Source organism: Rhinolophus hipposideros (genome assembly GCF_964194185.1).
Source record: "Rhinolophus hipposideros genome assembly, chromosome: X".
NCBI lineage: Eukaryota > Metazoa > Chordata > Mammalia > Chiroptera > Rhinolophidae > Rhinolophus > Rhinolophus hipposideros.
Window position 1 is genome coordinate 88057626 of NC_138046.1, and position 21858 is coordinate 88079483.

Consider the following 21858-nt stretch of genomic DNA (forward strand, 5'->3'; position numbering starts at 1 on the left):
GGCCCCAAGGAAAGGCAGAGAGAGGAGCAACACATGGGTTCGGTTTACACATTTATTCTAGAAATCCCCTTCCAGTGTGGGTAGTGTCTTGGGCCCAGATTTGTTGGTACAAAAAGAAAAGTTAAACACCAGGTAAAGGGGGTAGGGGGACCCCCAGCTCCAGAAAGTCACAGACAGGTATAGAAAACACAGCTTGTGTATATTTGTTTAAAAAGTGGTGGATGGAAGGAGAGCCAGGGAAGATGTGACGCGGCCCGTGGCTAGGCGTCACCTGAGGCTTTGACTGGCATGTGCCAGGTTCCACCACAGCATTCCAGGACACGACACGCCCAACGGCTCTGCCCTTTAGCCCTCCTGTGGGGCCTCCAGACAGGGAAGTCAGGGCAGAGGCTGCCGCTAAAGGCTGGGCCATCTCACCCTGGGGGCAGAAGCAGCGGGCACAGACAGGCAGACAGGGACAGGGGTCCTTCGGGCACCCCTGGGGTGGCAAAATGAACCCATGCCCCCCACCCAGACTTCCGTACTTCCAAATGTGGGCAGAGAGCCCACCTCCCCAAGAACAGACCTGGTGGGAGTGGCAGGGAGTTGTGTCCACACCAGAGTCCCTGGCTGCCCCAAACAGGGCCCTGTGACTCTATATGGTCCATTTTGTGAAAGAGGTTCCTGAATGGAACAGGCTGGGCATGGGGGCAGGAATGAACCCAGCCAGATGGGATCACAGTTTCCCTTTTATAAAATGCCTAGTGTTGGGGGACGACAGTGAACATCAAAATCACAACTGTAAACAGAAATGTAGGAGGGCTTGGAGTCCCCGTTATACCAGCCCCTCTTTTCAGCTGGCTGAGGGCCCCAGTTCTCAGCACAGTGAGAGAGGAGAAGCAGGGCATCAGACACCTTCATGGGCCCCAGGGAGCCGGGGCCTTGAAAGATCAGGTTGGCGCCCCCTAGGACTGAGAGCAACCACACCCCAGGGCTCAGCGAGGTCAGCTGTGCGCTCCCCAGACTGGAGTCATGCCCGGGCCAACAAGGGGCGTAAAAGAAGGGGTCAGACCAGTGTCCCCGGGGTCTGAGGGTCAGAACTGGACGACTGCTCCCCCTCTAGCGTCAGGTCACTTAAACGAGCGCTGAGCTCCGGGGGGTACAGGAAGTCCGCGTAGTATCTTTAGAAAGGGTAGCAGGAATCCGGAGGACAGGGTGGGAAGACAGAGAAGAGAGGAGAAGACAGACAAGACACAGAAAGAGAGAGGAAAAGAGGCACGTTAAAGAGGTGGAGGCAGGTACAGGACAGTACCTTGAGGCTCGCAAGCATGGGGCATGGTGAAAAGAGGAAGAGAAAGGCAAGGGCACAGGACGTCCCTTCCTCCCAGCACCCTGGTTCCAAGGCTCATTTTCAGTTGACATGCACTGCTTGTTAAAATGTTAAAATTCTTCTCTAACACAGTAAAGAGCTGCTGCTCCCAGGGCCCAAGATACCCCTCCACCGAGACCCCATGGACTCTACAGGTCAGGCAGGGCCCAGCGATCGTGTGCCTAGGCGGCAGCTAGCACTCTCATGCGCCAAGTCATTAGTTCTCATAACTAGCTGTCCCCTAGCCTGGAGGCCTTTGCTGTCGGCCTTAAGAGACCCTTACCCATCAGTAAAAGCACCCCCCATACCTGCCGGAGACAGGGGGCGCCGTGAAACTCCTCGAGTGTGGGAGGGGTGCCTGGCTGGGGGCCCCATACAGCGCCTGGCCCACGTCATAGCAGCGGGCATGGAGGAAGGGCGGGTGTTGCGGGCCCGTGTGCGGGAGCACAGGCCGGCGCTGGGGCCCCGCGCCCAGTCCCGAGTTCCGGATGTACCAGTCGCGCAGCCCCTCCAGAGCAAGGTTCTTGTGGCCGCTGCGCTCGCCAGCCGGGGGGACGCGGGTGGGTGGGGGCAACCACAGCAGAGGGTTTGGATGCACTTCTGGACCCTCGGCGGCCTCCAGGGGCAGGCCACAGGGCTTGGTGCGGGCGGCACGGGTGTGGGGGTCCTTACTGCGGAGGAGGGGGCTGCTGCCGTCAGCTGCATACACAGGCGGCGGGCCTGGGAGCATGGTGAGGAGGCCATCCCGGCGGGACAGGGATGCTGGGACCTCTGCTGCAGGCAGCAGCTCCCCCCAGCCTGGCCCACCAACACCGCGGGGCAGGCCTCGGTCCAGCGAATAGTCCAAGAGGAAGTCCCCACACACAGGTGGGAGCCGAGGGGGCCCGCGGGAGGCAGGGGCAGCTGAGCTTGGCCGGGCAGCCCTGGGAGGGTCTGGGGGACCAGCCGTGCGGGAGGAGAAGGCAGGGACTGGTTGGGGGCGCTCATACAGCACCTCGCTGCTTTTACAGACTGGAGGACCAGTGGCAGGGGGAGCCAGAGGTGCAGGTGGGGAGCCAGCTCCCCCCCCAGCTGCCCGGTCTACAAGCAGGGCCTCGGAGCTGTTGCTGCGGCGGGTACGAGCTGTGAATAGGGAGGCGCGGTCGGAGGCTGGTTCCGCCCGGGGGAAGCCCATCTGGGAGTCCTGGCTGCCCGACCACTGGCGAGAATGGAGGCCTTCAGGTCTGGGGGAGTGGAGGTGGGGGTGATGGGAGGAAGGTCAGAAATATCAGGCCGATGGGTTGAGTGTCCCAGGTCCCTACATGCCTCTCTGAGCCTTCACGTCCCCAACCCCAAAATGGACCCAGGATTAGAAATTGTTTGTATAAAGGTGTTAGAGGTATATAAAGAACAGCAGAGGTTCTGCCCCAGACTGGGGAGCAGAGGGATTGAAAACGAATGGGGGGCCTGTGGCTGTCAGCTCTGAGGGAGATATCAGTGTGCGTCAGGCTAGAGAGGAAATGCTGGCATGGCAGGGCCCAGCACAGGGCTCTGACGAGCACATAGGACCTGCACCCCCTGCTAAGGTGCTCCTCATCCTCCACAATGAGGTCCTAATCCTGAGGCCTGGAATTCAAGGCCCTTCCTGAACTCTCTCCTCCCCCCCCCCCCCCCCCCGCCCTCGCCCCCGCCATGTATATGAACCACCCAAAACCATCATCCCAACAGCCACCAGCACAGGATGCAGGCGCCGCAAGAATGGGGACTTTGTTCTGTTCACAACCCAAGAAAAGCAGGCACTTAGTATTTAAGAAGCAATGGAGTACAATGGTTGAAAGCATGGACTCTACAGTCAAATTTGCTTGGGTTCAAATACCAGGTCTTTGGTTTATTTAACAAGTCACTTAACCTCTGTGTGCCTCAGTTTCCTCATCTATAAAATGGGAATAACAATGCAGTAGCACCTACCTCACAGGGATCTTGTGTTGATTAAATGAGTTGATACAATGTAAGGCACTGATTCCTGGCAGATCATAGGCACTCAGTATATGTGCACCAGAACTTATTATGCTCAGGGTGCCTTTCAAAGGCAGACATTATTATGCCCATTTCATAGATGAGGAGACCAAAATTCATAGAAGGTAAATGACTTGTCCAAAATGCACAGAAAAGCCCATACTCAAACTTTGCGGCTTCTGCCCCAAAGCCCCACCCCCTTCTTCTCCACCAACGCAACTCTTATTCACCTTTCAAAGCCCAGCCTTTTATGTCCCACACCCTTTGGTAATGCTCTCCCAGTTAGAACTAATGATTCCCTCCTCTGGTCCTCAACCCCCCCCCAATCCTCTTACTTGCAGAGCTGGGGGCCAGCGCCCCGGGTGAGGACAGGGGTGGCAGGCACACTTCGCCCCTCAAAACTGGAGGCACTCCTGGGCAGAGAGCGTGTGGGGCTAGACAGAGACGGGCAGACCCGGGTGGGGCTCCACGTTAGAGACCGTCCCCACCAGCAGGCCCTCCTGGCAGCCCGAGCTCAGGATCCCGTTCCTGGTTCACGGGGAGGGAGGGAAGGGCCCCGTCCTTACCTGGTGGGGCTGGCCACAGAGTTCCGCCGGCTCTTTAGGTCCCCATAAAGATCTGACGGGGATGGTTTCCACGGGGTCCGCCGCTCAGGGCTGCCCCCAGATACAGCCCGCAGCTGTTCCCAGGCCTTGGGGGGCGAAGGGCGCTCCGTCAGAGGGAAGCAGCCACGGGGCTCCTCTGGGTGGGAGGGAGAAAGCGGGGGACAATTCGATGAGAGGGAGCCTGATGGGCTGCAGGCAAAGGGCAGGAAGGGGCAGAGGGACGGGCAGGGCCGATGAGGCTGAAAGTGAAGAGAAGGGTCCCGCAGGAGGATGGAGCATGGAAGGCGGACCTGGGGAGGGAGGGAGGGAAGGGGCCGAGCGTGGCAGGGTGGTTGGGTTAGAGGGACAGGTGTCCTCACCATTATCATGGCTGGCCCCAGACTCTGAGAGGGAGCTGCTCTCCGAGCGCAGAACTACATCCTCTATAGGGAAGAAGGGGGAGATCCCAGCCCATCAGTGCCAGGCCTGGGGCCATCCCCTTACACCACGGACCATTCTCCTCCTCACCCTGTACCTTCCCCAAGAATCCACCTTTATCTGAATCCCAGACCACCAGAGGCTCGGCTCCTCACTTTCCAGGGGCCTATGGGTCAGTTCCCAATGGCCCCCCCCTTGCCCGGAGCCAGTTTATCACCACTCCTCTTACTGATCGGGTCCCTTAAATTAAGTTCTGTCCACTTTTCATTGGCTGGTCCCCCACCCTACCCTTACCTTGTCCTTTAGCCAATACCCACTTCGCCACTGTTACTAGAGGGATGACAGGGCCTGGCTCACCTTGGCTGAGCTGAGTGTGGCGTGTGCTCAGGCAGACACCCTGGGCGGTGATAACTGCCCCTGTGGACAGCGGGAGCACCGGGAGGCCGAGGCGGGCTCGGACGTCCCCAAGCTGCTCCTCCAGCTCATGCAGCCTCCGCAGTGCATCTGCCTGGACCTGGCGCCGTCGCCGGCGCTGCTCAGCACTCAGCTCTGGGGCCAAGGCCAGGCGGCGGGCAGCTGCTGCGATCTGTTGCTGTACAGACACCTCACGTTCCAGGGCCTCGAGAGCCAGCTCCTGCAGGGCCCACCCGAGAGGGTGGGACAGAACCAAATGTTGGAAATGGCCAAGCACAGAGACCAGGAGGTGGCAGAGCCCATCTACACTGGAGGTGGGGCCTGCTCTTCCTGGACGTGGTTCACTCCCTCTGGGGGCAGGATCTGTCTTGATTACAGGCTGGGTCTATTCATCTTCCAGAGGGGGAGAGGCTAATCCCCACAGTAAGGCACTAGCATGCTCCTTCAGACCACAAACCCACCTCCCTCAGGCCCAGTCCCTTCTCACCTTGGCGTCTCCTTCCCTTGAATGCAACCCCGTCTGCCCAGGCTCCCTTTGGGCTCCTCCTCCTCTGTATGGGTCCCGTCCCTAACTTGTTCTCCTCACCCATCTGCTCACCTCAGCAGGGCACAAGGAGTGGTGTGCTGGGTTGGGGGGCGGTGGAGGGTAGGCTCGGGCTGCAGGAGGCCGCCGACGGACCAACTGGGGTCGTTCACCAGGCTCCAGCGGGCACTCAGGGGGCAGATGGCCAGTCAGCTCCTGGGAGAGGGGTGGGCGACAGGGCTCAGAGACTACCAGAGGTTAGTTGGAGGAATGGGGCAAAGCAGTAGTGACTCTAAAAGCTACAGAAGTCCTACTCGGAGCCAGACCTATTTGGCATCCCACGCCTGTTATTTCTCTTCCTCCTCCCAGTTCTCCACCAGGCAGATGTATATCCTGGATTTTCAGCCCCTTGATGGCCCAAATCCCACGGGAGTGGGCATGGTAGGCAGGGAGATCTGCTTTGGAATCCAGAATTTTGGGGTTTTTATGAAGGTGACACAGTCTGTAAATTCTAGAACACACCTTCAGGGCCTGGGGCTATATGCTCTGAACTGCATTGTTATTTCTGACAAACTGTGTGGACACTCACACCAAGGGGGATAAATCAACACTATAAATCATCCCACGTCAGTTCAGGTCAGGTTTTACAGCCGAATATTGGAAATAACAATTGTTTTGTGAGGTTTTTTTTTTGGCTTCAAATTATTAACGGGGGGGGGGGGTGTGTGGGCCTAACGGGGGGCACTGCCATATTTTATTGATTCTAAGATATCTAAGCTGAGCTTTGAGGAGCGAGAGTGTGATAGGGAATTTACAGCTCAGTCAAGTGGCTCAGCAATGGCCACCCCAGTCTGCCTACCAAAGGACCTGGGCTCCTCACCCCCCGCCCGACACTCAGGGCCAGGCCCTCACCGCCTCCTGGAGACACACTTTGCGTAGCTCCTGAAGTTTCAGCCTCAGGGCCTCCTGCAGAGCCCGCTGCCGGTCAAGCAGCCCCCGCAGACGTTCTGACTTCACCTGGGGAGCAGCCTCTCCGAACAGGGCAGCTGGACACAGTGGGAGCAAAGATCAGTGGGGCAACCAGGGCATCCTGTGGGGCCAGGGACCAACCCTCCCCAAGTGGGCGGGCAGGTGTTGACTCAGAGCAGGTGAGGAGGCAGCAGGAGGAGGAACCAGCCACTGACCTGAGGCATTGAAGGTGGGAGAGCTGATCAGCTGACCTTTGACTTCCATCCCGGTGCTGTCGAGAGGCCGTGGCTGATGGTGGGACAAGGCCTGGCGGTGATTCATAGGAACTATTAAGGAAGCACACAGGTGGTCCCCAAACCCTTACCCCACCCAGCTTCCTACACCCCCGCTCGGAAGAAGGAGTATCCTGACCCCACTGCCTGCTTGACCTGCCCTCTCAGAACCTGTGTTAACATATGGCCCCACTTGGCCCTGGTACCTTGGTTCCCTTCCCATTGAGTGGAAGCACAGCAAGTGGGGTGCTGGCGCAGACTTACGATGCCTCCTCAGAGGCCCATGAGCCACAGTCAGGAGTCTCACCTGGGGAGAATTAATGGCAGAGATTCAACCAACTATAAGAACAATGGGCATTTATAAAGCACCTGGATGCCTGGCATAGTTACCTTCTAAGGCACCTTTAATCTTTACAACCACCCTGTGACGGCAGTTCTATGATTATGATGACCTCCAGTTCAGAGATGAGAAGAGTTAAGTCACAAAGAGGTGAAATAACTTGCCCACGGCTAAGGACAGAGCCCAGGCCCACCCCTCCAGTCCGACATGCTAACACACTAGAGCTGCTCCCACCTCACTAATTCCTCAGAAGCTTGAAGCCCATCGGGCTGCAGGGTGTGGCTGCTATCTGCCATCTGGAATGCTCTTTTCACTTCTCACCATGCCAGCCCCTGCTTCTCACGTACACAGTAGGGCTTAAAAGTCACTTCCAGAGGTGGGCCCCCACACTACGTCCCCTCACAACTGCTGTCCAATGAGAGACTGGGCCTCCCTTGTACATTCGTGAGGACAGGAAACGTGTATGTCCTGTTTTCATCAGTATCTCTGGCACCCAAAATACTTCTGTGTGCACAGCAAGTGTGCAGTGAATGTCTGCTGAGTGAAAGAAGGACGAGGCAGCCGACCCAGGGATCAAACCCAGACCTGTGGGTTGCTGCTTGTCCCTATGGCCCTGGTGTGGCAGAGAGTGTCCACTTGGCCCCAGGACCCCTCTAGCCTCTCTGCCCACCCCAGCCTGTCTTGCACCCAGCACAGGGAAGTCACCCTGCCGGGACTGTGAACACTGAAGTCCACAACTGCTGATAACAAGCCGACGGCCTCCTATCTCCTTCTCTGCCCCAAACTGCCCTGGCTAGCCGTGGAGCCTACCTTGGCTGGCCGCCAGCCCTGCCCTCATCCCCTCCTCTGGAATTTGCTCCCTCCCTCCCACGTCCTGCTCAGTCCCCAGCTGGGGAGCCAGGTGACATCACCTCCCACCACCTGGCCTGATCCCAGTGGCAGGCAGCTGGGAGGAACTCATGAGACCACAGATGTTCAATCCCCACTTACCTCGAACTCCTCAGCTTGTCATGACAAGATAGTCAGGTACGGAGAAGACTCAGGCAAATGAGGAGGTATGGGTTCAAGCCCTTCCCTCCCTGCACACTGGGGCATGTGGCGCTACCAGTTCCTCGGCAGTCCTCCTGCCTGCCCCACAGGGTCTACACCTCTCCTGTGATTCCCTGTCCTCATCGGGGGTGGGGATCAGTCCCTATAGGCCTCGTGGATACCCAGGCAGCAGTGTATGCTTTGCAGAGGTGCTCACATGCCCATCCTCTGGGGTTCGACATTGTCCAGCACTGGAGGGTTTCCTTGAGGTCCACAAATCGGCCTCGTCTGCCCCTGGGCTCCTGGGGATCTTTCTTCCTCAGCCTCAGTTGGGTTTGAGGAATTCTCCCAAGGCTCGCCTACACCTCCCGCCACCCCAACAGGAGCCGCCACTCCTCCCCGGCGGCCCGTTCGCCACAAGTGATCTTACGTCTGATCCTGGGCTGCCTCCGCCGGTCTTCCCTGGGAGCTCACAGCACCGTGGAAGCCGGCACGGGGCCCACAAAGGAACCCCGATCCCATCCTGTCAGCCTCACCTTGCGGACATAGCTAGGGCCTGAGTCATGGGGTCACCGGGCAGGCGACACATAGGACCCACACCCTACACCCCCACACCTGGCTCAACCTCGGCCTCCACGAGCCTGCCCTCAGCACATTTGCCTTGGGGCCCGGGGCTGCTCCATGCCCACCCAGAGACGAGGTGAAGGGAATCCCAGCAGCCTCCTCCCCCATGCCCTCCCACATCAGCCCCTGGGTCTCCCCATTGGGGGTTCTGTCCTGTCCCAGGATGGGCTGCAGTAGGAGAGCTGCACAGAGCACCCCCACACCCAGAGGCGGGCCCAGCAGGTTTTTCAGGTCTGCCCTTCTGACACCACAGCCGAGAAAGAAATTCCTGGCTGTAATGATTGTTTACAACCAAGATACCTCACCTGGGTGGCACCTCAACACCTTTCGTGGGACCCCCATTTCCACATCCTGCCACGGTGGGAGCAAATACAAACTGCCAGTGTCTGGACTGTCCACATTGACCTAGGGGCCCCCTGCCCCACTCTAGATGAACAGATGAGGGCAGGCACTTCGGGCAGGGAGTTGCCGGGAAGTAGTTTCTCACTCGCCCAGTTTGGGCTTTTCTGAGGGGCTGTGCCCTGGGTTGAGGGAGAGCAGAGGCTACCCCCACAGGGGAGGAAGGGGAAAGAGGAAGTGGGGGTACTGGAGAAGAGGGACTCTGTCTTCTCTCCTCCCTGATCCCTTCCCTTCCTCCATTTCCGGCAAGGGATCAGCTTTATGCCAGGAAAGGAAATTGGACATTTTGGGCTTCATCCATCTATCCACTCAGGCTCTCCTTCCTCTCTGTCCTCTAGCACAGACCTGGCTCTTTTCCACAGGGAATGTTAGTACACCCCATACCCTCATCGCCCCGACCCGACCCTGGGCCCATGTTCCCAAGTGCTCACCAATACCAGACAGGTACTGTGGGGTGGCCTCAGGCACCTGAAAAAAAGAGTTGTCTCAACCAGGCCTGGCTCCGGCTGGTAGTGGCGGTGAGCGGTGAGCGGTGAGCACAGTGGCAGAAGCCCAGGCCGCCTCCCACTAGGCAATGGCCCAGCCTACCTGGCCAGGGACTGGGCTGGCCCATACCTTTTAACCCTTGCCTGCCTGCCACCAGGGCTCAGGCCACCCTTAGGGCCAGGTCGCCTCAGGGTGTCCAGCATGGCCAAGAAGAGAGCCTGGATCTCCCCCCCATACCCTATACACCCAGCAAAGAACTGCGGAAGAAGGGCTAAGGTGGTGGGAGTGGCGGCTGCCTCTGGTACTGCCCAAGTTCCCAGATCAGACCCTGCCCACTCCCGGGTATTACCTGGGAGCTGGAGGATAGAGGTCTGGAGAGGCACTAAGCACATGGGAGGCCTCGGGTGGATGTCTCTTGGCAGCTCACATCCCATTCCTGAGGCCCCTACCCTTTCCTCCCAGGGCAAGGCAGCAGTAGGAGGTCTTCAGGTAATTCCCACCTTCACTGGGGTAATAGTTTCCCAACTGGGGACAGAGGAGATCAACTTTTCCAAGGAGAAACCAGGTCCCAAGACCCCACCACCTTCTGCAGCTCCAGGAGAAATCATGCCAGCAAACCGACAAAATACACATGTGGTTTAACGCCTCCTGGTCCCTACAAACCTGGGTGGATTGTGCAGACCCAGCTCCTCATAGCCCGCTTGTAGATGTGGAAGCTGGGACTCGGAGAGGTGAAGAGGCCTGGCTCTGATCACACAGGCATAAGAGCAGCGGGAATCAGATCTTGGAGGGCTGGCTCCTGGGTTGGAGGCTGACAGAGGCTATTCCTGCAAGGGAGGAGGAGTGGGAAAGGGGACTCATGCTGCTTCACATCCATGCTGGGTCGCCCCCCCCCACTCTTCCCCCTCAGGCATTTCTGGCCAAGAGTCAAGGAAATGGAGGGCTCTGAGTGCTATGATGTTTTCCCCCCACACCAGCACTTGGGCTCTGGGCCTGCCCCAACACGTATCACACATCCTGCACTCTATTTGGGACTATCTGCTCTGTGACCTCTGGACACAAGCCCAGCCCAGGCCCCTGCAGCAGCCTAGCTGTTAGGTGAAAGGGCAGAGTGAGGCAAGCTCCCTGGCTGCTTGGCAGGTGGGCCAAGCCTGGAGAGGAGCTCAATCTGTATCAGCAACACCCCACATACATGCCTCCTGCCACCCGGCCCACCTTTCTTCCTGGCTATGAGATTTCCGGCAGGGAACACAAAGGCCCCTTTCATTACCCCCTTCTCTCCCCCCCCCTTTGCTGCCTATGGCTGGTGGAGGCGACAGCAATAAGGTGGGCAGCTGGGTGTCGGTGGGGAGTGTCCTCTCAGCCACGGCCTTTCCAGCCTGCCTATTGGCCGACACCAAGGATGTTGGGAAGAGACATGTTTATAGAATCAGAGCTGAGAGGGGCAAGGGTATCTGGCTGGCAGTGCAGATTGAGTCTCAAGGCTTAGGCTTCCTCATCTGAAAAATGGGTAACCAGTGCTTAGAGAGCCAAGACAGGCAGGCCAAAGTCACGTTGGAAGGCATTTCACAGTGCAAAGACACTCACACCATGTCATTAATGATAGTCAATAACAACAATAATGACCTCATGTTCATTGCAGCTTTATTTACGGTGGCCAAGACATGGAAACAACCAAAATGTCCTTCGATAGATGAATGGATAAAGAAGTAGTGGTAGATATACACAATGGAATACTATTCGGCGGTAAGAAAAGATGAAATAGGACCATTTGTGACAACATGGATGGATCTTGAGAGTATAATGCTAAGAGAAATAAGTCAAACAGAAAAAGCAGAGAACCCTATGATTTCACTGATATGTGGTATATAAACCAAAACAACAAAAGAACAAGACAAGCAAATGAGAAACAAAAACTCATAGACACAGACAATAGTTTAGAAGTGACCAGAGGGTAAGGGGGGTGGGGGGTGGGAGATGAGGGTAAGGGGGATAAAATATATGGTGATGGAAGGAGAACTGACTCTGGGTGGTGAACACACAGTGGGATTTATAGAGGAGGTATTACAGAATTGTACACCTGAAATCTATGTAACTTTACTAACAACTGTCACCCCAATAAACTTAATTAAAAAATAATAATAATGACCTCACACAGAGGTGGGCTGGTGAGGGAGTAAAGAGGAGACAGCAGGTAACTGGGCCTCTTGGGCCAGGCTGACAGGCAGGGCAGAGTCACACATACACATCATTGCCCTGTTCCATGACTTTTAACAGCCTGGGAGCTGGCCAACCTCTAAGCCCCACCGCAGCCGGGACCTGAGCCTCATGTGGCCTCATGAAGGGGTAGCAAGTGGTGGGTCTGGGGTTCAACCCAACTCTGCTACTTACTGGCTATGTGACTGCCGGACAAGTCCCTTAACCTCTCTGGGTCTCAGTGTCCTCACATGTAAAATGGGGGTGATGATAACCATATGTACCTCATGGGGTTGTTGTGAGCATGACATATTTAAAGCTCGCTTAGGACAGTGCCTGGTCCATGCTAAGTGCTCACTACGTACTGACTGTCATGATTACAAGTATTCCTCGCAACCCAAAGTCAGGAATCAAATATATATACATATACATGTACATATACATACACATGTACATATATGTATACATGTACGCGTACGTATACATATACATGTACATATACATATGGAGGGAGGGACAGAAAGACAGAGACAGAGACAGAGCTGGTATCCCTCAGCCTCCCCTGATAAATTTGAAACAGAGCTGTTTTCCCTCAAATAACTTGTCCGAACTCTCACTATCCAAAATCAGGAACTAAATATATTCAGGTGAATTTTTGAGACAGAGCTGATATCCCTCAGTCTCCAAACCCTCCCTACTTGCTACCCAGACGTGGAACACTCCCTACTCACCAAACCAGACATATTTGAAACAGAGCTGTTTTTCCTCATTATCCAATCTCTGCTTACCCAACATCAAAAAGTGCAGGAACCACATATATTTACACAACACAGTACCCTTACTATCCCAAGTCTTGCCACTGAAGCTCAGGAAAATGAAAAGATTTGAATGTGTTTTTGTGTTAGAGCCTTTATGCCTCATTATCTGGTCTCTCCCTAGTCATATGTAAAATGCACAAATATTTGTTTTTTGAGAGTGAGTTTATCAACACACCACTGGATCCGTGTGACAAAGAGGAACAGCAAATCATACATACACACATACACACAACCACGTGCACACACACATAAAATGCAAAAACAAAATACCTTCAGATAAGTTGGAGTCTTTCACTGTCTAACTATCCGAACTCTTCACCTCAAAACTCAGGTACCAAATAGATTGGTACAATGAGGGATGCTTGTTTTGTTATTAATAGTTTTGGATAAATGTGTTAGGTAAATAGGATGGGTCTGGCATTTTGTTCCTCAAACTCTATATGAGAAATGCAGGAACAAAACATAATTGAATAACACATTACCTCCTCTCTATCCAAATTCTCCGACTGTCTTCAGAATCAAGATTTGGATAGCAAGGGAACTTCATATTATTATTGTTGTTGTTATTGGTACTACTGGACAGGCCTGATTCTAAAACCCAGTGACTGTCCCTCCAGACCTGCCCCACAGAGGTTGGATGGACTTAGCTCCAGGATTTGTACTGCTTACTGCTGAGAGAAGGGGGAATAAGCCCCTGCCCCCAAACCACCCCTACCAAGCCCTGAAGTCTCTGGCCTAGAACAGACTTTCTTCAGGTCAAAAAAGCAGGGATCATGCACCTAGGATCAAGCCCAAGAGATGAGGGGGACACGACCTAGAAGAGTCACACATACCTTTAAGTGCCCCACCTCCACATATTTGCTCATCCCCCATGGGGTAGCCCCCAACCTAGCAAGACTGGAAACATGACCCAGACCTTGCAGACTCCCAGAGAGGCACTGAATAATTTAGAGTGTTCTCCCACACTTGGGGAGGGTTCGGGACATAGAAACAGTTCTATGCCCTCCTAGGGCAGGGAGAGAAATGCAAGCTCTGTGTGAGATCACTGGGTGGAGGTGGGGGAAATCACATATAAAACCACCTCAGCCACATGGGACACAGGGCTGCTTGCTGTTGCTCATGCTAAGAGAAGCATTCCGGATGAACTTCAGAGATAATGGGAAGAGCAGAACCTCCAAGTTCAGGGGTAGGGTATAATGGGATGGAATCCCTGTCCTTCTGGCTCAGAGGATGGAAAGTGGGTGTTAGGAAGGAGGGAGATCTGAACAGGGAAGAGGGGCATGTGAAGGGATAGAATAGGGGTCTGGGGTTGGGACGGGATGAAGAGACAGGACAGGAAGGATTGTAGGGGACCAGACAAAATCAGAGTCATTGTAGAATGGAGGTCAGGAGACAGGACAGAGAAGGAGACAGGACACTGGCCAGGAGATGAGATGGAGTGAGGTTCCGGACAAGGGTTAGAGAAAAAGTAGGGGGCAGCAAGGGATGAAAGAGCAGGGCATGGTCAGGGTCAGTATAAAAGAGTAATCAGAAGACATGGGGGCCAGGCCAAGACAGGAGTCAAAGAAAGGGATAAGAAAAAGGGCAGGTTCAGGATGGAGGTAAGGAATAGGAAAAGACTGGGACAGAATGAAGGTAGGAATGAGGACAGTGATGGGACAGAGAAAACGGGAAAATAACATAGGGTTGGGGGCAGGGACAGGGCCGGGGACAGGGGGATCGTCTACAGGTGGTGAGCCAGTATGGAGACCAGGAGGCAGGAGAGGGACCAGAGGGACAGTACAGGGTGGGGACAAAGTACAGAAGTCAGAGGTCAGGAATCTGTACCGACCTGGATCAGATTGGCATTAGAGGGACAGGACAGGACTGGAAGGGGTTCAGAGACAGAATAAAAATTTAGGGAGCAGACAGGTCAAGCATAAGGAGACAAACTGGGGTGATCAAGGCAAGATGAGCTTCAGAGATGGTACAGGGTCAGGCAAGGATCTGGGGTCAGGCCAAGGACCCTTAGAACAGAACGGGATGGGGACTGGGGAAAGGACTGAGTTTCGGGGGACAAAACAGGAGTTGAAAATGACGCCAGGCCCGAATATGGTTAAGTCAGGGGTCAGACCAGAGGTCCTGGGGTCAGGAACGGCCCCGGATCGAGGTTAAAAGACGTGTAGTCAGCTTCAACAGGGGTCGAGAGGGAAATCACGGGGTCAGAGGTCGAGGGTGCGCGCGCAGGTACATCCCCCGTTGGCGTTTCCGGGCCCTCACCCCGCCCAGTCTCCTCCCTTCCTCCCCCGGGCGGGCATTACTCACCGAGGGTCCTCGCCCCGCGGCGTAGGCGGGGTCGGTGTGCGCCTAGAATGTGGTGGGCGCGCCCCTCCCTCGCCGCCCCCCGCTCGTCCCCGGGCTCGCGCCCCGCTCGATCCGCGCCCCGCCGTGGGCCGCGTTCGGCCGCGCCACTGTTAGCCGTGGGGGCCAGATGGGGGTCGCGGGGAGAGTGGGATAGCAGCGGCGGCTTGGCCGCGGGCGGTGGACACCGGCCCCCCCCACCGATAACTCGGGTCGGTCCGCTCCTGGCGGCACTGCCACCTCTGCCGCTGAGCGCGAGCCTGAGTGGGGGGGCTAGTGACAGGGGGCGGGGCGGGAGACCACAGCAGCGGCGGAGACCAAGTGCGCAGGCGCCAGTTCGGGTCTTGGAGCCCCGGGAGCGCCAGGAGCGAACCAGCTGAGAGCGCGTGCGCACACTCTCTCGAGGGCGGCGGAGCTTTCCCCTCCCAGGTCACGCCCCTTCAGTGATCAGACTGGAGCCCCTCACCCCAAGTCACCCGTTAACGGACCACCAGGCAGTACCCCAAACTGCCTTCTGTCAGCTGCCACCACACCACTAAACTCCCCCAACTACCTTCCAAGCCCCAAATGTACCTCAAACCACCCTTTATAAATTATATCCCCTAATTATTGATTCATCCCAAGCAGTAGCCCCAATCCGCCCTGCATGGACACCAAAGGTGTACAAACTACCCTCCACTACCCCCAAGTTGTTCCCCCAAACCATCTGAAATCAGCCCTGAAACCATTAACCTCCAAAGAGCACTTTCAAATCACCCTCCATTTACCCCCAGTATGCACCCCGAACACCCTCCAGTAACCCCAAACCACTCTCCATGTACCCTCCTAACCATACTCAATTGATACCCAAATGGTTCTCCAAGAGCCCTCAACACCACCCCAAACATTCTTAACTACCTTTGGTGTGGCCTGCATCTGCACCCCAAATCAATTCCAACAGTCACCTGTTCCACCTCCAAACCATGCTCCGTGAATCCCCCACCAAACTTTCCATTGACCAGCCCCATCCCCTGCAAAACAGTCCCATCACTGTCCCGTATACTCCCAACCACTCAATGTCATCCTTCAACTGCACTTCAAACTACCCTCCAACACCCTCTCCTCTCCAACTGCACTCCACTGATCCAAATTCTACCCCCAAAGCACTCTCCAGCAATCCTTAGCTACACCCCAAATAACTGCTAACCTTTCTGTAGTTACCCAATTGGATCCCGAAATCATACTTCAGTGACCCACACATATTACAAAGCACCCTCCCGCGATCTTTTCTGAAAACAATTGAGTTAGAATTTACATACCATAAAAGTCACCCACTTTAAGCGTGCAATTCAATTATCATAATAAACTTACTGAACTGTACAACAATCACCATAACCCAGTTTTAGAGCATTGTCATCATCCCAGTAAGATCCCTCATGCACTTAACCCCATTCCCAGTCCCAGTCCCAGTCCCAGGCAACCACTAATCTACTTTCTATCTCTACAGATTTGCCTTTTCTGGACATTTTATATAAATGCAATATGTGGATTTTTGGCGTTTGGCTTCTTTTACTTAGAGTAATATTTTTGAGGTTTGTATTGTAGCATGTATCAGCAGTTTGTTTCTTTTATTGCTGAACAATATTCCATCCAATAATCTTTAACTGCTCCCTAAATCACCCATTAATAGCACCCCAACTACAACTTACGATAGCCCTCCAACATCCAGACCTCAAAACAGACCCCCAAGCTGCATCCCAGACTGTACCCACCAACCCTCAACTATGTCCCCAAACCACGATATTGATCCTTATACTTCATCACTAAATTATCCTCCCGAAGCCTCTTCAACTCCAAATCTCCTTCCAACAGCCCCTACTCTACCCTCAAATTGCTCTCTAACTTCCAAGAATATCCCCCAAAGTACGCTTTCAATGATACCCAACTCTACCCCCAAACTACTCTCCAACAATTACAAGCCTCACCCCTAAAATTTCCCTTCCAAGAGCCGCCAACTCTGCCTCTAAATACTCCTTTACCTTCCCTTGGTCCCACAGCTGCAGCCCCAAACTGTATGTCCAAATCTCTGTAATGAATTACCACAAACTTGATGGCTTAAGACATGAGAAATTTATTCTCTCACAGTTCTGGGGGTCAGAAGACCAAAATCAAGTTGCCAGCAGAGCCACGCTCCCTCCAGAGGCCTAGGGGAGAATCTGTTTGTTGCCTTTTCCTCTTTTGGTGGCTGTCAGCATTCCTTGGCTTGTGGCTGCATCACTACAGTCTCTGCTTCCATAGTCACATTGCCTTCTCCTTTTGTCTGTCAACTCTGCCTCTGCATCCCTCTTATAAAGATACGTGTGATTATAATTAGGGTTCCCTGGATAATCCAAGATAATCTCCCCATCTCAAAATCCTTACCTTAATCACAACTGCAAACTGCAAAGTCCTTTTTCTTTTTCTTTTTCTCTCCATCTCCTTCATCTTGCCATCTAAGGTACATATATTCACAGGTTTCCAGGAATTAGGATGTGCATATTTTTTTGGGGGGGAGGATGATTCAGCCTACAACAGTGCACTTTGGTCCCCAAATTGCACATCCACCCATGTGCAAAATCCTAAGGTACTTCACCCCAGTACCCCCAATAGTTTCAACCTCTTACAGCATCAACTCAAGTTCAAAATCTCACTTTAATATTATCAGCTTTAAAGTTCCAAATCTCATCATTTAAATAATCTAAATCAGGTATGAGTGAGACTCTCAGTATGATCCACCCTGAGGCAAAATTTCTCTCCATCTCTGGACCTGTGGAACTAGAAAACAAGTTATCTGTTTCCAAAATACAATGGCAGGACAGGCATAGGATAAGAGTTAGAGATATTCCTATTCCAAAAGAGAAAAATGGACTAAAAAAAAAAAGGTGTCATTGGTCCCAAGCAATTTTTAAATCCAGCAGGGCATTAGGTTTCAAGGGCTGGGAAGAATCCATTGTGGCTTGAGGCTCCCTGTCTGGGCCCACAGCTCTGCCCTCAAAGTCGTTCTTCCTTTCTCTTGAAGAGTAGCACATGTTTGCAACTGAGTAGTTTTTTTTTCTTTCCATTCTTTTTCTGCTTCCCCCCCACACACTCCGGTTCAAGCCATTGTTTCTTAGTCTAGTTGTGTAGGACACAGCTCCCTCCCTGATCCATGCTGGTATTATGAGCCTGGGTGGGGGGCATGGAGTCAGTCACCAGTCGAAGGTCGGCCGCTCACAGCAGCTCTCGCCGGCTGCCGGCCACTCACGCTGGGTGCCGTTCACTCACACTGGCCACTGGCAGTTCACAGTGGCCCATGGTAGCTGGTGTCAGCACTCAGCAGCCCACGGCCGCTCACCGCAGTTTACGCCAATCTCTGACTGCTTGCGGCAGCGCAGCTCCAGGGAGAGCTGTAGTTCACAATGTTGTTCACAATCTTAGCTGTAGAGGGTGCAGCTCACTGGCCCATGTAGGAATCGAACTAGCGATCTCCGTGTGAGGAGCACAGCGCTCCAAACACCTGCGCCAACGGGCTGGCCCCAACTGAGTGGTTTTAGCCTGTATCCTTCCAGTAGAATTTTGGGAGTCCAACATCTTTTCTTCATTTCATCCTGCCTCTGTTTCTTTTAAGCCAATCAGGCAGTGTTTCTGGCAGTATAACATTCTCAAAACCTTTGTGGGTCTCCCATGAAAGTCACAGGAATCAACACCATTAGACCAGAGGATCTGCCACAAATCTTTTGTGGATAATCCCATCTATATTCCTGGCTTCTGCTGAGATGATTGAGAGGATCTGCAAGTCACACACCTAATCTCTTTAATACTAACAAGAGGCTGTCCAGCCACACTCTTGGCTTCCTCTCCAGAGCATACTTTCCTGACAGTGAACCTGAATTTTGGGTCTTTTGCAATCAGGACAGCCTAAGAATTTCAAAATCTTCAAATCCTGGATCCATTTTGCTTGGCAGTACTTCCCTCAATTTATGTCTTTCCTTTCACATTTTACTATAAGCAGCAAGAAGTAACCAGGCAATACCTTCAACACTTGCTTTGGAAATCTCAGCTAAATACCTAAGTCCATCGCTTACAAGCTCTGCTTTCCACACAATGGTAGGACACAATTCAACTAAGTTTTCTGCCTCTCTATAATAAGGATCTTCTTTTCTACAGTTTCCAATAACATGTTCCTCATTTCCTTCTGAGCATTCTCCTTGGAGACTCTAGGGGAGAATCTGTTGCCTCTTCCAGCTTCTGCTGGCAGCTGGCATTCTTTGGCTTGTGGCCACATCACTGCAATCTCTGTCCCTATGGTCACATTGCCTTCTCCTTTTCCGTCTGTCATATCTGCCTCTGCCTTCCTCTTATAAAGTAACTTGTGATTGCACTTAGGTTCTATTCAGATAATCCAGGATAGTATCCTCATCCCATATCCTTAATCCAATCACACCTTTCTTTGCATATAAGGTAAAATTCACAGGTTCCAGGGATTTGGACATGGACATCTTTTGGGGGGCTATTAGTCAGCCTACCACACCATCCTATGAGAGTTAACAGCTCTACTCCTTAAACTACCCTACAGAAGACAAAACTCTGTCTCTAAACATTCACTATGTTCATAGTTCCTCCAACTGAACCCCAAACCATCTTCCAACCCCCAACTCTATTCTCAATTTGCCCTTCAACAACTCCCATCTGCACTCTTAAACTGTCCTCTAGCAGCCCCATTCCTCCTGAAGACCTTCACATGATCATTTAATTGTGTGCAAACTGTCCTGTAGTAGACCCTAACCTCACCCCAAGCAAGCCACCCTCAATCACCACTGTCATCTATCCATAAATATCCCCAACTTTACCATCCAACTGCCCTCTTTCCTCCCTCTGTACCTTGATTCACCCTACCTTGAAGTTTTATCTCAATGAAACCACAACAGGGAGAGAGACAGAGAGAGAGAGAGAGAGAGAGAGAGACAGAGAGAGAGAGAGAGAGAGAGAGAGAGAGAGGTGTTGAACAAAGTTGTGAAATTTTGAGCAAGATATTAAGAGAGACTGAAAGAGATGGAGGACGGGTTTATTGTGCAGGGTATGTGGTGAGCAAGCACTTATGGAGATATTTGGGATGTGTGTATGAAGTTGGTGTTTGTAGGATTGTGGTGTGGGTCTAATGTTGTAAATTTTTTTCCTCCCATTCCATTGCAAATCTTTAACTTTGTTTGTAGCATCTTTCATCAGATTATCATTTTATATTTTGATGTGGTCAAACTGGAGAGATGGTAGAGCATGGTGATATAAAGTGCCTGGGTTCCAATCCCAGATTTTATAAACTAGGGTGATCTAGAGCAAGTCACAACCTTGTTGTTTCTTGATTTCTTGATCTATAGGTTGGGATAATAAATGGAACCCTCCTCAGAAGTCTGTTGTGAGGATTAAAAGGCAGATGAAGTGCCAAGAAAGACCAATAAATGTTGCTTATTTTTACTTTTCTTTGTATGTTTTGCTCTTTGTTTCTTGTTTAAGAAGGCCTTCTTTTTGCCAAAGTCTTAAACGTGCTCTCCAAAAATATTTTGTTCTGATATTTGTTATGATTTTTTAAAAATGTTTAGGTCTGTAGCCAATTTGGAGTTAATTTTTTCTGAATTGTGTAAATTAGGAATCTAATCCCCCCAAAAAAAGATTGTCCTTTCTCCCCAAACTATTTTAGTAAATAGCCCACCTCTCTCCCGGTGACTTAAAATGTCATTTTATCATTGACTAATTCCCACAAACAGCTAGGTTGATTTTTGGATTCTTTTTTCTGTACCATTGATGTAGTTTTCTGTTCCTACTCCCATATCAGTTTTAATTACTAGAGCTTTGTAATGTGTTTTGAATCTGGCAAGACAATGCCTGCTTTTTTCTTCCTCTTTTACAAAATTAGGTATTCTTACATATTTAAGGCATCATAGGAATTTTTAAAAAATCATATTGGGGTTTTTTTTGTTTTGTTTTTTAAGATTTTATTGGGGAAGGGGATCAGGACTTTATTGGGGAACAGTGTGTACTTCCAGGATTTTTTCCAAGTCAAGTTGTTGTCTTTTCAATGGTAGTTGTGGAGGGTACAGCTCAGCTCCAGGTCCAGTTGCCATTGTTAGTTGCAGGGGGCACTACCCACCATCCCTTGCGGGAGTCGAGGAGTCCAACCCGCAACCAGCAACCTTATGGTTGACAGCCCACTGGCCCATGTGGGAATGGAACCGGCAGACTTTGGTGGCGTTAGGAGTACGGAGCTCCAACCGCTTGAGCCATCGGGCCGGCCCCCATCTTAGGAATTTTAACAATCTTAGGAATTTTAACACCAGGTTTACAAGTTCTATTTTGGAATTTTTTATTGGTAATGTATTGATTTTTCAAAGGTTAATTTGAGGAAGAATTGTTATCTGTATTGTGTGGATAATGGTTGTGTGTGAGCGTGTGGGGATGTGCATGTTTACCAAACCAACTTGGGAAATAAGGGTGCCAATACAGGAAGGTGCAAAACAAATAGGAGGTCAGTGAAGTGCCCAGAGGTCCAACTGATGGGCAGAGTCTTGGGATATTGGGAAGGTGGAAGAGGAGGTTGTAGGTCCCCATGTTTTGTGAGCTGACTGTGCTCCTACAGGTATGGGTGGGACCCTCCGCTGTGGGCAAGCCGGCTTGCACGTATCTGGTACACACAGGAGCTCAATAAATGTTTGTTGAATCAGTGCACAACTGAATGAATCAATTAATTTTGGAGAGTTTATTGTATGCCAAAAAACCTGCTAGCACTTTTCATAAATTATCTCTAATCCTTAAAACAACCCTGCCAGGCAGGTACTATGGACCCCCAAATAACAGGTCAGGAAAGCTGAAGCTCAGGGAAGGGAAGTCTCTTTTCCATAGCCAAACCCTGGTCTTCATGTTTCTAGAAGTCATTCATCGAAAGGAAAAGGTCTAAATTCTACCCTTACACTCATTCATCCATCTATCAAGGATTTATTAAACACTGTGTAGCACAACGTTACCTAGTACAACAGGCGCTCTAGAAGACACAGAGTAGGCGGGGCGCTCCGGGGAAGACCAGCTGGGCGGCTG

The 21858-nt window shown here is 52.3% G+C and overlaps 1 protein-coding gene across 7 annotated transcripts; it reads right to left on the bottom strand.

Annotated features, from left to right (window-relative positions):
• Window positions 1-41: 41 nt before the first annotated feature.
• Window positions 42-21845, bottom strand: CCDC120 (coiled-coil domain containing 120). 7 transcript variants are annotated; one of them, XM_081041859.1, is made up of 14 exons: window positions 14740-15032; window positions 10085-10248; window positions 9771-9946; window positions 9367-9403; window positions 6750-6850; window positions 6487-6577; window positions 6215-6348; window positions 5378-5518; window positions 4723-4999; window positions 4308-4370; window positions 3910-4084; window positions 3679-3777; window positions 1657-2571; window positions 42-1160 (listed from the first exon to the last, which is right to left on the bottom strand). In XM_081041859.1, exons 6-14 carry the CDS (start codon window positions 6533-6535, stop codon window positions 1046-1048), a joined length of 1968 nt encoding a protein of 655 aa, XP_080897985.1. In that variant the 5' UTR covers window positions 6536-6577; window positions 6750-6850; window positions 9367-9403; window positions 9771-9946; window positions 10085-10248; window positions 14740-15032; the 3' UTR covers window positions 42-1045. The 7 variants fall into 7 exon arrangements, with proteins under 7 accessions (XP_080897985.1, XP_080897987.1, XP_080897986.1 ...); XM_081041861.1 differs by lacking the exon at window positions 9771-9946; XM_081041860.1 differs by lacking the exon at window positions 9367-9403.
• Between the last annotated feature and the right edge of the window lie 13 nt (window positions 21846-21858).

Bases quoted from the DNA above. Each gene is read 5' to 3' on its own strand.
- CCDC120 (XM_081041862.1), bottom strand. From the start codon at position 6,535: ATGGAAGTCAAAGGTCAGCTGATCAGCTCTCCCACCTTCAATGCCTCA. The intron at 5,519-6,214 runs GTGAGGGCCTGG...CCCCTCTCCCAG, and splicing joins AAGTGTGTCTCCAGGAGGCG to GAGCTGACTGGCCATCTGCC. The intron at 5,000-5,377 runs GTGAGCAGATGG...TGGGCCCTGCAG, and splicing joins ACTCCTTGTGCCCTGCTGAG to GAGCTGGCTCTCGAGGCCCT.